The sequence below is a fragment of the Urocampus carinirostris genome, chromosome 10, assembly GCF_059441175.1.
Source record: "Urocampus carinirostris isolate Australia breed hairy pipefish chromosome 10, RoL_Ucar_1.0, whole genome shotgun sequence".
In the NCBI taxonomy this organism is placed as follows: Eukaryota; Metazoa; Chordata; class Actinopteri; order Syngnathiformes; family Syngnathidae; genus Urocampus; species Urocampus carinirostris.
Window position 1 is genome coordinate 33,430,566 of NC_142358.1, and position 14,009 is coordinate 33,444,574.

The 14,009-nt window shown below is 40.8% G+C and overlaps 1 protein-coding gene and 1 long non-coding RNA gene across 2 annotated transcripts in view; one reads left to right on the forward strand and one right to left on the reverse strand.

The window, feature by feature from the left end:
* The window catches only part of cfap45 (cilia and flagella associated protein 45), a 19,661-nt gene extending 8,972 nt beyond the window's left edge, over positions 1 to 10,689 (forward strand). The window contains exons 5-11 of the mRNA XM_088346179.1: positions 1,252 to 1,430; positions 1,524 to 1,653; positions 1,723 to 1,869; positions 6,271 to 6,384; positions 9,480 to 9,673; positions 9,737 to 9,961; positions 10,043 to 10,689. Of these exons, the coding sequence (XP_088202305.1) occupies positions 1,252 to 1,430; positions 1,524 to 1,653; positions 1,723 to 1,869; positions 6,271 to 6,384; positions 9,480 to 9,673; positions 9,737 to 9,961; positions 10,043 to 10,103 (1,050 nt within the window). The 3' untranslated portion in view covers positions 10,104 to 10,689. The remainder of the gene's footprint in view (positions 1 to 1,251; positions 1,431 to 1,523; positions 1,654 to 1,722; positions 1,870 to 6,270; positions 6,385 to 9,479; positions 9,674 to 9,736; positions 9,962 to 10,042) is intronic.
* LOC148358796 (uncharacterized) lies at positions 6,682 to 7,753 on the reverse strand. The gene is made up of 4 exons (XR_015851532.1): positions 7,653 to 7,753; positions 7,304 to 7,361; positions 6,918 to 6,980; positions 6,682 to 6,839 (listed from the first exon to the last, which is right to left on the reverse strand). It is a non-coding gene; the product is annotated as an uncharacterized LOC148358796 (long non-coding RNA).
* Positions 10,690 to 14,009: the final 3,320 nt, after the last annotated feature.

The following is a 14,009-nucleotide window of genomic DNA, read 5'->3' on the forward strand; positions in this document are numbered from 1 at the left end:
ATCTTCAATGATGGCATTCTTGAGCTGATTAAATATCCTTATGTGCTGAAATTGATGCTCCTGTCCCTCATTATGTATTCCACTCAAAGAAGTAAAGTGATAAACCTGACATCAGCGCTTAACGTTACTTCTGACAAGAAAATCAAACATAACTGAAGTTACATCATAACGACTAAATAAATGAACAAGTTATAAATTTAAAAGATCCACAATCATGACTGAATATGGGCAGTGACCTAATCCAATATTACCTACCTACACACCGACTGTAATTGCTGGTGGAACATTTTGGACAGCAAAATATATTACAGTAATCCCCCGGTTTTCGCGGTTGATGGGGACCAAGACCACCCGCGAAAACTGAAAATCCGCAAAGTAGCGGGGCCCCTTCAAAAATGCTTAAAAAAACATATACAGGTATACAGTATACACCCCCTGTATACAATACACCATACAGAACACAGGTAGAGAGAGAGAGAGTGAAATTCATGTTATAACAAAAAACAAAAAAAACTATAAAATATGTTGTATGTACACGGAATAGGACTGCGGCGAAACCACTACGAACCATTCAGTATGATTGTATTAACCGCTCTCAACCACATGCAGCTATTTCGCTTTATTTCGCTTGTTAACACTACCGGTTACATATTGAAAATAAAAACAGTGAAAATGTGATCTTTGATGAGTGTCTGTGAAGCGTTTTGGGAAACAACAGTTAAAAAAATGGTCTGTGTTCATTTTAATGAAAGTGAAAGAGCTACCTTCTGACAATAACAACATACTTTAGCTAGCGGCATCGAACGGCTTTTACAACAAATACACGAAACCACGCACAATTAGCCGTGTTTAGGTAGTACAAACAACCGCTCGCTTTTGGTATCATAATGTCAAAATTGAGATGAAATGTGACGGAAGAGAATATACTTACGCCGCGTCGCCGAGTTTCTTCCTTGATAAACTGAGCACCACATAAGAAAGGGGTGAGGTGGGAGGAGTTGAAGGAGGGGGTGAGCGAAGCGGCAATGACTAAGCATTGTGTCAGGGCCTCCCCCTCCCCTTCACAATAAGAGTGTCCACACCGTGTCTTCAGTTGACATAAGCTCGCGCTCAATGGCGTCAAGTCAATAAATGCTTTTATTGAGAAGGTAAGGTATATCTTTTAGACCCGTGAAGCTCTGAAGCCACAAAAGCCACTGCATTATCTTGGTTTATTATCTAGAGTTTATTGCATACCTGTGGATTCCTCAGGCGATTCTCGGAGCTCAGTGCCAAGCCACGCGTGATGCCCAAATCCAGGAGAAGAAGCAGATCAAGACAGAGATGCTGGAGGAAGAAAAGCGTCTAGATGCCATGATGGAAGCCGAGCGCCGCAGGCTTCTGCAAAGGGTGGAGCAGATTGATGAGCTCCGTAAGCAAGAGAGGATCAGGTGAACGAATACTCAGAAGAAGAAAAAACAAAAACACTCACCACTTTCTGTGCAGTGATGACATCCGGAATGTACGTTTTGTGTTCTCCTTAGCGGGAAAAAACAAATCTTTGAACAGATCCAGCAGCGCCTGGAGGAGAAACTGGTGCAAGAGGAGCTGAAGGAGCAAGAGAAACATCGTACCAGAGAAGAACAGGCCAGGATCAACATGAAAGAGCTCATGGTACCACAAAAAAATGATTTTAATCTATAAAATAAAAACAGTTTTGTTTGACTGGCTCGAATTTTGCAGGACCTGGAGAAGAAGAGGCAAGATCAGCAGCGTCTCCACCAGGAAGTCATGCGCATCAATGCCGAGACGCTTAAGGCGCAAGAAATAAAGAGACAAGAGGAAAAGCTGGCCGAAATGAGAGAATTGGAATTCGTTAAAAACAAATTGGTCAGGTTTTTGATACTGGAAAATATATTTGGGGTAGTTATTATTATTGGTTAGGGCTGGTTTCCCCAACTTATTGCTAACAGTGCTGTAAGAACAGAGGGAAGCCAGTAAAAAGATTAAAATCCTTAATTTTCTTATTACATTAACATCCTGGATGTTTTTCTGTGGAGCCTCTAATCAGTATTTTTCAATGTGGAAAAAAACCCAGAAAATCACATTGTTTGATCTTTAAAGAATGTATTTTATCAATACTAAAAGTTCATCGGAAAACTTTGTTTTGTACCCTTTGTTGGCAGTAACGGAGGCCCAACGTTTTCTGAAACTCTTAACAAGCTTTTAAAACATTCTTGCTGGCATTTTGTGTCAGGACCAGGACAGGAAACAGGCAGCTGAACCCACTCGCGTAACGTTACTAACAGTTTATTGGGGAGAAGAGAAAGGAGCGCACACTCGATCTGGAGATCTTTGGTCGCGGGGAGTAGAATGCTTGGAACGCGGAAGTGGTCAAAATCAAACAGATCGTGGCGAGAGCAAAACAGGAGCAAAAACACAGGGAAAAAAACGGAGATTCTCAGGGTGTGACGTGTCAAAACAGAGTTTCGCAGACGCTCCGACAAAAGGCGACTCTCAGGACAGTGTTTAAGTAGTGACAGGGAGCAATCTGTCAATGAGTTTCAGCTGGTGTCCATGGGCGGGGCCAATTGGATGCCCTGGCAACCGTGACATTTTGACCCATTGCTCCATGCAGATCTCCTCTAGAGCAATAATGTTTTGGGGCTGTTGATTGGAAACACGGAATTTCAACTCCCTCCACAAATTTTCTATGGGGTTGAGATCTGGAGAATGCCTAGGCCACTCCAGAACCTTGAAATGCTTCTTACAAAGGCACTCCTTTATTGCTCTGGCTGTGTGCTTGGGATCATTCTCATCCTGAAAGACCCAGCCAGTCTCTTCTTGAATGCCCTTGCTGATTTTTTACTCAAAATCTCTCTTACTTAGCTCCATTAGTTATTTTACGTTACACAGATCAGCCATTCTGGTCCTTTTGCAGAAAAACAGCTCCAAAGAATGTTTTCACCCCATGATTAACAGTAGGTATGATGTTCTTTTGTTGCAAATCAGTATTCTTTTTCCTACTCTTTCTCACAAGAATTTGTGTTTCTACCAAAAAGTAAAATTTAAGTATCACCTGACAATAACACATTATCCCAATCCTTTTCTAGATAATCCAAATTTTCTCCAGCGAACAGCAGACGGGTTTTGACCAGTGTTCCCCAATTGCGCACTGCTCGCACAAAATCTAGCCAGCGCACAAAAATGAGGGCTCAAAATTACTAATTAAGAAACGACTTAAGTCAAAGTTACAGTGCATGAAGGTAAAAATACACGGGTTCCTCTGACGTTGTGTCCTAAATGCGGTATTTTGAAGTCGAGTCGAAGTAGAACGGAGTTGAGTAAAGTTAGTAGATTTTGTCGGGAACCGGCTTCTTTGGCTCGGCTCACTAAAAGGAACCGGCTTGTTCAGGTTGTTTTTGCTTCCTTAATCCCAACATGACCAAATATTATGTAAAATTATGCACAAAATGACTTAAAGGAAGGGGGGAATAGAACAAAAAAGAAAAAAATACCAAAATGAAAAATTAGTGAAAAGCTGAGAAAAAAAAGAAATAAAAGGAAGAGAAAAAAAGAAGGACAAATTTAGAAAAAAAACAGAAAAAAGAAAAGAAAGAAATGTAAGGAAAAAAGTAAATAGAGAACAAAAAGAAAAAAGTAACAGCTCGGAAAAAATAAACACAATGACATTTTTTTAAGGAATTAAAAAAAAAGTAGAAGAAAAACACTGAAAAAAGAATAAAACGTTTGTGTTGCATTCCAATAAATTCCAATTATATCAAGTGAATCTTGTTGCCAACATTGTACTTCCACTAAAAATGTGATTAAGTACAGTTCTGTATCTTACAACCGACTAAATAAGCCCCCAAAAATGTTAATGTTATGCGACAAAATATATCAGGAAATAAAAAGAAATGGATATCTTGTGAAAGAATTGTAAGAACAAACGACGTATGTAGGCCGTACAACCTTTGCAATAGTACATGAGTCAATTCATTCAAAAGAGAAAAATAGTTTTGCATTGCCGGAAACTCAGCAAAAGGTAACTTGATGTCAAGTTTTGGACATGTTTGATATTGATTTAGTTGCCACACTTGGGGTTGCTGTTGCTCACTGTTGTTTCAAGCGTTGCTCACCGACTTTGTGTGAACGCTCAGACCCGTGGAAAATTACAGGGAACATTGGTTTTGACGTGTACTAATTTCAGCAGGGGGACACGTCTGGCAGTGGAGTATTTGAGTCCCTCACGGTGCAATGTGTTACCGATAGTACTCTTTCTTTACTGTGGTCCTTGCTCTCTGTGTGACGTTCACTTGGTGCCCCCGTGTGGTTTTGAGATTTTTGCTCACCGATTTTTGTATTCATTTTGACGCCATGGATGCATGGATCCTCTGGTCGAAGGAGATTATCAGTGGTCTTCTATGTCTTCCATTTTCCTACAACTGCTCCGACAGTTGATTTCTTTACACGAAGCGTTTAACCTATTGCAGATTCAGTCTTCCCAGGCTGGTGCAGGTCTACAATTTGGTCTCTGGTGTCCTTCGACAGCTCTTTGGTCTTGGCCATAGTGGAGTTTGGAGTGTGACGGACTAAATTTGTGGATGGATGTCTTTTATAGATGTAATGAGTTCAACAGGTTCCATTAATATAGGTATTAAATGGAGCATCATTAGACCTTGTTAGAAGAAGTTAGACCTCTTTGACAGCCAACATTCTTGCTTGTTTGTCGGTGACCAAATACCTAATTGGCACTTTAATTTGGAAATATAAAAAAAAAAAAAAAGTAAACAATATATTTTTCTTTTTTTTCCACATTCTCTCTCATGCTTTCGGGTTTACCCATGTTGACAATTACAGGCCCCTGTCTTTTCAAGTAGGAGGACTTGCACAACTCCTGGTTGATTAAATACTTATTTGCTCCCCTGTACTTTGCAATCTGGAGCTAAAAGGGATAGGATGGTGGATGAATGGAGAAAAGGATGGATTAATAATCTATGGATACATGAAAAGATGAATAAATGGTACCTTTGGTAGATGGTTGGATACATGTGTGGCGGTGACGTGCGGTAATGTTTGTGTCTGGGGATGTAGAGTCAAATTTACAAGTAAATAAACCTACATTTCATTTATCATTTGACTGTCAGAGCAAGACTATATAAAGTATATCATCAAAAAAAGTTTTATTGTTTTTCCTAAACCTATAAATGAAGTATATGAATGAATATTGGGGCGGCAGTAGCTCAGGAGGTAGAGCGCTCGTCTTGGGATCAAGGGATCCCAGTTCGAATCCCGGCTCGTCCGTGTTACATGTCGAAGTGTCCTTGGGTAAGACACTGAACCCCTAATACCCCCAATAAGCAGGTTAGCGCTTTACATGGCTGCAAGGCCGCTATTGGGAAATGTGGAGCACATTGTAAAGCGCTTTGGGAAGTCATTGACTTGAAAAGCGCTATATAAATGCAGATCATTTCATTTCAATAAAAGCATCGGTAGTTAGGTAATCCTCCTTTAAGAAAGAAAAGTCCATGCAACAAGGAATAAATTACTTGATAGCTTGACTTGCTGATAGATTGCTAATACTTTCACTAATTCCATTAGCCAGGGCTGAGGTGTGCATCAGATCAGAATCCTTGGTCTCACTATCGCCCTCTGCTTTGAGGCAGGGGACTTGCGTGCCTCACTTTGCATCTGCAGACGCTCAGCACAGTAATACGTGTGTCATGAAACGGATCGGAAAGCAGGAAGTAGGAACTCATTTGCGTAGACGTCCTCACACTTTAATTGAGAAAGATAAGTTGTCCAAAACACAAACGGACCAGAGCAAAAAACAAAACGAGTCAAACACAGACAAAACTACAACTAGGCATTTCCAGAATTAAACAGAACTTGCAGGAATCTCTCAGAATGTTACACCGAAGTGCAACAAAGTCCAACAAGCACAACAAGTATAACCATGCATAAACAAGTTTTCAACAACGATCTGGCAAAGCGCAGTTCAAAAGAGCAGGTTTAAGTACCCACAGGAGTAATCAGAAAATGCGAGTCAGCCGGTGTCAAGGGGCGGTGCCAGCTGGGCGCCATGGCAACCGTGCAGAACCGGACAACGTGACCTACGAGTTATTTTAATAATATGAAAATTTAACAATTTTGAAAAATAAAATCCAAAAATTGTTATGTTAAATGAGAAAAAACTTGAACGCTGACTTCACGTCACCGATGTATGGATTGATGAATGAATTGGTTGTTTCTCTTGAGTGCTATTTTCATTAACTTCCACATCTCCCGCAGCAACGAGAGGCTGAGTACGAAGCAGAACAGAAGAGGATCAAGCGGGAGAAGGAGTTGGAAATCGCAAGGCTGAGAGCTCAGCAGGAGAGAGCGAGAGACCACAAGGCCGATCAGGTCAGAAATTTTCAGAAACTTTTTGGGGATGAGAACATCTTGCCAAAATGCATCTAGTCAAGTCAAAACACAATTATTTGTATGTCCTTTTAACACATAAAATCTCAAAGGCCTGCACTCAAATACAACATACCCTGATCTGAAACCTACATGAGGGCAAGGAGAAAACAAACAACTTTAGTATGAGGAAAATTAAGAAACCTTGAGAAGGGGTTGTATATGAGGGTTGTACATCTCCCTTTCAGGATGAATAAGTCAAGTCCCAGAAAATACACAGTCAACATCCACATTAAATATAAGTTAATAACAGAAATCATGTAAAAAGTCCAGTTGACAGCAACGACAAGCTTTCTGTCTCACAATGTTGAACAAGGCAGAGAGTTCTGATGATTGCAGGTCCCGGTTCTGGTCAGAGGTTTAGAATGCATGCACCGTTTAACTTACATAACCTTCTCCTTCAAGGACAAGAAAATAAAAAGCATAAGGTCCACATCACTCATAAGCTATAAAATATAAGTGTAACCGCGGTGTACCTGTCCCACCAAAGATCCACATTCACGCTGGACTGGATGATGAGGTTTTTTCTATTACAGTTTCTGCAGATGAAATGAGTCACAACATTAGCTTTTCTGCTGGCTTTGATCTCTTTAGCAGCTATCTCTGTAGACTGCCCAAAGCATATCAAAGAGCTTTCTTTTCTATTTACATAAAATACATTTTAGAATATAACAATACATTTTTACATCCATTTTAACAAGATACTTTTAACAAGAGATCGTATAGTGGATTTTTTTTAACGTTTACAATGAATTCAACATATTTTTCTTTAGTCTGAATTTTAACCAGCATCATCCTTTTTAATATATATGAGAAAATAGAAATAAGAACAATAATGAGTATAACAACGGATACAATTTACCTGCAGATGAAATGAGTCACAACATTAGCTCTTCTGCTGGCTTTGAACTCTTTGATCTCTACAAGGGGAATTAACATTTTAGTAAAACAGAAACAAAACGAAAATAAATCCAAACAGCTTGACAACATCAATCACATTACTGTGCATGTTGAGAGATTTGTCAGCTGTGGTTATTATGTTTAAAATTAACTTCTTTTGTGGAGCACCAAAAGATGTGTCTTACCGTTAGCAGCTCTCTCTGTAGACTGCCAACAAACCCCGCCTCCCGGTCACATGTCATAAGCCAAAACCAAACCCCACCCCATACCAGCAGGTGGCACTGTTGGACTCATCATTGCAGGACACTTACCAAAAACTATACACGGCGGCGCAATGGTTAGCGCTTGTGCGGCACAGTTCATGTCATGGGAACCTGTTGTGGGTTCAAATCCAGCTCCAGATTTCCTGTGCTTGCGTGGGTTTCCTCCGGGCACTGCGGTTTCCTCCCACGTTCCAAAAACATACATTTCAGGTGATTTGGCCGGTCCGAATTGTCCCTAGGTGTGAATGAGCGAATGAGTTGTCTGTCCCTGTGTGCCCTGCGATTGGCTGGCAACCAGTTCAGGGTGTCCCCTGCCCGGAGATGGCTGGGATGGGCTCCAGCCCCCCCGCGACCCTAATGAGGATAAGCGGTACGGCTAATGAGATGAGATGAGATATTTCAGCAGGAATTTCAATAAAAGAAAAGTTATTATTACACCCGTTACATAAGTGTGTATTAAATCTAGATCAGTGGTCGGCAACCTATGGCAAGCGTGCCAGCAGTGGCACGCGAGCGCACGGCCAAATAATAATGATTTTTTTAATAAAGCGCATTTACCTGAAATTTTGTCATCTTCAGTTGCGCGCCATGTTATGTAAATGATTTACGTTAGGCTTCACGTGGGTTTTTCAGTGTGAGTTTGCCCGGCGCCTCAAAGAGAGAGAGAGAAACACAGGCGCGCGATAAATAAACGAATCATGACGGCTCCTCGAGCGAAAAGATCGCGCTCTCTCCAGCCAGCGTGGACAGATGACTGGGGCTTTGTGCTAAAAATGACCGTGCATTTTGTGCATTATGCCCCGAGAGCGTTGTATCTCGCGCATCAAGTGATAAACGTCATTACGAGACGAAACATGAACATCAATTCAAGGCAGAGACATTAAAACCCGCCGCTAAAAACACCAACCCTGAACTATCGAACAAATTGCTCACTGATTAGCAAAGCACTTACTGATGGCGAATATTTTAAAGAAGCGCGTGCCTTCTGCATTGCTGCTGTTATTTCAAGTTTTGACATTTTCTGCAACAAGATATCATTGATGAATGGTATAGTAGCTGACCATATTATTAGTTTTGTGATTGTAGTTTATAGTTGATGAAGAATGGTTGATTCTGGTTAATTCTTGTGGTAAAAAGTTGAAGTCAGAATTGCTACAGGCCTTTCCACATGTTGTTCACAATCATATTTTAGTTAATTGATGAACAAGAATAGTGGAAGATAAATAGGTCAGTTATACCAGTGTGACGCTGGAAATTTATCTTTCCAAAAATGTATTCAGTATTTTTGCACTCTTCAGACGAGGAACTGTAATAGTCATCCATATCAGCAGGTGGCAGTAGATTTTTATATACTTTTCATGTACCAATTATCTGCTCTTGAGGTAGTACAGTACATTTAATAACGTAATTTGTTTAACAAAGCGGTTTAAGATTATACTGTAAAAAATAAAAACATAAAGCACATCATTCTTTTTTATATTAAGTATTATTTTCTTCTTTTTATATACTAATTATCTGCTTATGAGGTAGTACAGTGAGTTACACGATTAAAATGTCTATCCATGTTGTATATTTGGACTGGTGTAAAATGACAGCTCTGTTGGATATTAAAAAAAGTTTGTGCGAGTCATTAATCTTAGTGTGGCACACTGATTTACAAGGAAATTTGAACGTGGCACGCCGCACCGAAAAGGTTGCTGACCCCTGATCTAGACACTTCCTGCAAACACTTCCACTGAGGTTGAAGATCTTATCTCAGAGAGCAGAACATTCAACAGCACTGGGGCCCGAATGGAGAGTGCTTTCTAGTATGCAGATTTCTTCTTGGTTCTTGAAATCACAAACATAAGGCATCTCAATCCCCTTTTTTGGAAGGACGGGCTGCGTGCCAAGAGGAACCAAGAAATTGCAGACAGAGAATGGAGAAGGAAAGAAAAGGAGCTGGCTGCCAAGAAGGCTCAGGAGGAGGCCATGATTCGAGCCGCTCGCTTGGAGCAGGTCCAGCGAAAAGAGCAGCTCCTATCCATGGAAGCTGGCCGGGAGAAGGCAGAGTTCGAAAGAGTTTTGAAGTGAGCGTTGATACGACTGTTTCCTTGGTTTCTGTTCTTACCCCCGCTTTGCCGCTCATACAGGGTTCAGAAAGAGGCGAGCGCTAGGCAGAAGGAAGAGGACGAAAAGCAGCGGCAGAACGCGCTCCGTCACTCCGAGGCCATCAGGAAGCAGATGAAGGAGTTGGAACGGGCCGCTGCCGCCGAGCGGAAGAAGAACTTGATGGACGTGCGTCAAATGAGCCAGGAGGATCAGCAGCGACGCAAGCGCATCAGTGAAGTCAAACAGAAGAAGTTAAGGGAGCTCAAGTAGGTTCCGGTGGCGTAAGTGGACTTTTTTTTCTTGACAAAGGTTTGTGTGAATTCAGTGTACATTTTGTCCCTTTGCAGGGCGATGGGGCTCAGTGAAAAGTATTGCAGTGAAGTGGAAAGGAAGGCCTACTTGTTTTGATCTACACCAGGGGTTGAGAACCCTTTTGAAAGAGCAATCAAAGCAAAATATTTTGGGTTTTTTTGGGGTGGGGGAGAAAGAGCCACTCCATAAATTTTGAGACGAAATCTAACATAACCACTTAACCCTGCTCTCCAGACAAAAGCTTGTTTTTGTCAAGAACCGGAACATGACCCAAACGCGTGACGTTACTCAAACAAGCTTTTTATTTTACGGGAAATGGGGAGTCATGCACGTTGGGCAGCAGTCTGGCGCGAAATGATAGGAAGCCAGAGGCCGACAAGATCGATACCAATTGCCTGAGTTGATATCGGACAGATAGGGTCGATACCGGACAGGAAGGGACAGACAGGAAATCGAAAATAAACAGGACGAACTCAACGGGAACGAAAACTGGAGATTATTAAACAGGACAAAAATAGGAGGGAACGAAAATGGAAACAGAAGACAAGAAAGTTTGACCACGTTACCCCGATTTTAGCTAACCTGCATTGGCTCCCTGTTAGCTTAAGATGTGATTTTAAGGTTCTGTTGGTAGTATACAAAATCATGCATGGACTTGCTCCCTCTTACCTTTCAGATTTAATTTTCCCCTATGTTCTGGTCCGGAGCCTTCACTCTGAAAATGTTGGTCTACTAGTGATCCCAAGAGCCAAGAAGAGATCCGCAGGTTCGAAATCGTTCTCCATTCGGGCCCAGGTGCTGTGGAATGCTCTTCCCCCTGAGATTCGATCTGCAACCTCAGTGGAAATGTTTAAATCTAAGCTTAAAACACACTTCTATTCTAAAGCATATGAATAACCTATATTTTATAGTGAAAATATAAGGGGATGTTGTCATAATAGTCTGTAGTTTGCAATAGTCTTTGATCTGTGCAGCCCTTTGAGACTCTTTGTGATTAAGGGCTATACAAATAAACATGACTTGACAAAAATACACGGGAACAATACCGGACAGGGAATACCAACAGGAACAGGACCGGGTCAAAACCCACGTCTTGCGTGGCAGAGGTTCATTGACGGATTGACAAAGGAAAAATGAGAGCACTGAGCTTAAATAGAAGGAAAGCCAATCTGTCAATAGGCCGCAGCTGGCGCCACATAGGCGGGGACAATTGGGCTCCATTGCAACCGTGACATTTCTTCAGATGTTAATAGGTATACACTTACACACTTTTATGTTATAACCACTATTGTGCGAGGAGCGCCACCCTCACAACCATTCATTTGAGACTGGACACTTAAGACCTGCCCCGGAGTGGCTGATCTTATGCATGTGACCAAATCGGTGGTCAAGAAAGCCGTCAAGCTTATTTTCTTTCTTCCTGTTCCCGGCTCGGGGCTCCAGGCTTCCTTTGCCCAGTCCCCACCTGTTATTTTTCATTGTCCACGAAAGAGTGAGGCCTCGCGATTTGATCCGCGCGATGTTCTCTAAATAAATCTGTATTCCAATTTAACAACGGAGTGTCTTCATTGAATGAACCTGTTCCTGCCTGCACTCGAGAAAATACACTTCAAGCACATTTTTATTCCACTGTGTGACATTTCATGTTTTAATGAAATCTATGAAATAATAATGTCAAAGCCCGTGTCCCATATAAATACACCACTTAAAATGTCTCCACCCATCTTACCGCTCACCAATCAAACTGCTCTGCTGGTGTTTTGGTGTATTTACAGTTTGTTCTGTGGATATTTATCTTAAGGTGTCTCAACAGTGAATTAATGAACTTACATATATAAAGAAATCCTTAACGATATACAACCAAAATTGTGTGACACCTTAAAAATGTCTTCGATATATACTGGACAGTACCTTTAACATGTCAAGCTATCCAATTAGAGTCAAAGTATATAAATGCAATATATAGCACTTTTCAAGTCACTGAAGACCTCCCAAAGTGCTTTACAATGTGCTTCACACTTACCCATTCACACACTGATAGCCTTGTCAGCCATGCAAGGCAACTACCTGCTTATTGAGGCAATAGGGATTCAGTGTCTTGCCCAAGGACACTTCAACATATAACACTGAGGGAACAGGAATCGAACCTGTGACCTCTGGATCCCAAGACCAGCGCTCTACCTCCTGAGCCACTGCCGCCCTTTAACTAGCCTTGCCCTTGAGAACTTGGAACGATGTGTAGAAAATTTGTATCTAATCAATTTGTCTGCGTCAGATATATTCAAAACAAAGCTAGCCATTGGTTACCGACCACTGATCTACACCATATAGACTAAAAAGAAACATTTGACCACGATCTACAGCAGTGGTCAGCAACCACCAGGCCCCACCAAAAAACTCAAAGTCTACATTAGATACGAATATTTAGAGCAGTGTATCATCGATTGAAACAAAAATAGATTTGTTTACAAATACCGCCGCTGACCACATTTGCCCAGCAATAGGTGCAATGGGAATCTAAACTGGTTTCGCAGTGGAGAGTTAACCGATTTCTAACCAGAAAACCACTAGGAATGTAGATGACACAAAACAGACATTCGATTTTATCTCATCACACGGTGCCTCGTTGTAATGGAGGATTATGGGAAATATTTCAGCCAAAACAACTTAGTACAACTTGGTACCGTGAGAAATGATGTGATGCGATAAAATGTAATGCCTTTTTCCATGTCATCAAGATCGATCCCTACTGGTCTAGCAATTACACAGCAGATTTAGGCTTATTATTATTGTTATCATTATTGCTAATACTATTTGGCTGACGTTTTCAGGAGAATGTTGTCAAACATTATACCGGTCCGTGGCACAGAAAAGGTTATCTCTCAAGTTTCAATATTTTATGAGTGAATGAACAACTTACACTTGAAGAGAGTTTGTCTTAAAATGTAATTGAATGTTTATCATTTTCATTACTTTGGTTCGGCTTCTTAAGTATGCAGACGCAAGAACATTTTATGGGCGGGGCGTTGACATGCCCAAGATAGGGGAATACCGGAAAAGCTGAAAGCTATATCACTGTTAGTTATGTGACTATGATAAAAATGCAAAAACAAAAGTCACGGATAAAATAACTTCTGAATGATATAATTTCTAAATTTACAGTAAATGGAACACAAAATGCAAAATTACAGCGATACCTCGATATAAAGCTTCTTTTTATGGTTTCGCTACATTATGGGTTTGCATTGTGTTCAGGAATGTGTACAGTCCCGAAGATAGATTGGTCATAATGAAATGTTTGCAGTATACAGTGATTCATTACATCCACTCCACAGCATCATCTCCAGACAGAAGAGCAACTTCAGCGAAAGACTGCTGTCAGTCTTGTTCCACGGACAGACTAAGGACATCATTTCTCCCTCATGCCATGAGGCTCTTTAACCCCACCCGGGGGAGTAAAAGCCCACATTAAACCCCAACCCCACATTTGCATATTACCCTATTTTATTACAGTGTGTTTTTCGTAACACTGTTGAAATGCTCTTTAATAACACGCTATATTGGGTATTTTTGTATTCTATATCTTTGATTTTATTATTTTTCAACACAAGGATACTGCTGGAAGTGTGAATTTCCCTCCGGAGATGAATATAGTATATATCTAATTTTATTCAAAATGTTTTTTTTCCCCAGTACATTGTAGTGTATTAAATTTTACCAGCAGGACGGCCTTGGGGTAGGGTGTCCGAGGTTGTTGGTTCGGAAGAGGAGTATTGAATTTTATAATAATTGCAAAAAAATAAATGTCCTCGTGGGTTCATTTTTGAACCTAACCCTCTTGATAAATGAAGGATACCTTTACTATAGAAGTCAATCATTCCAGGCAATTTTAATTAAAAAAAACTACTTTTAGGTCATTCTTACAAATTATATTGGTATCTCTTCAGATGAGAATTTGGATTTCAATCATCTAATTGTGCTTCTTGCTTGCATGGCTCATAA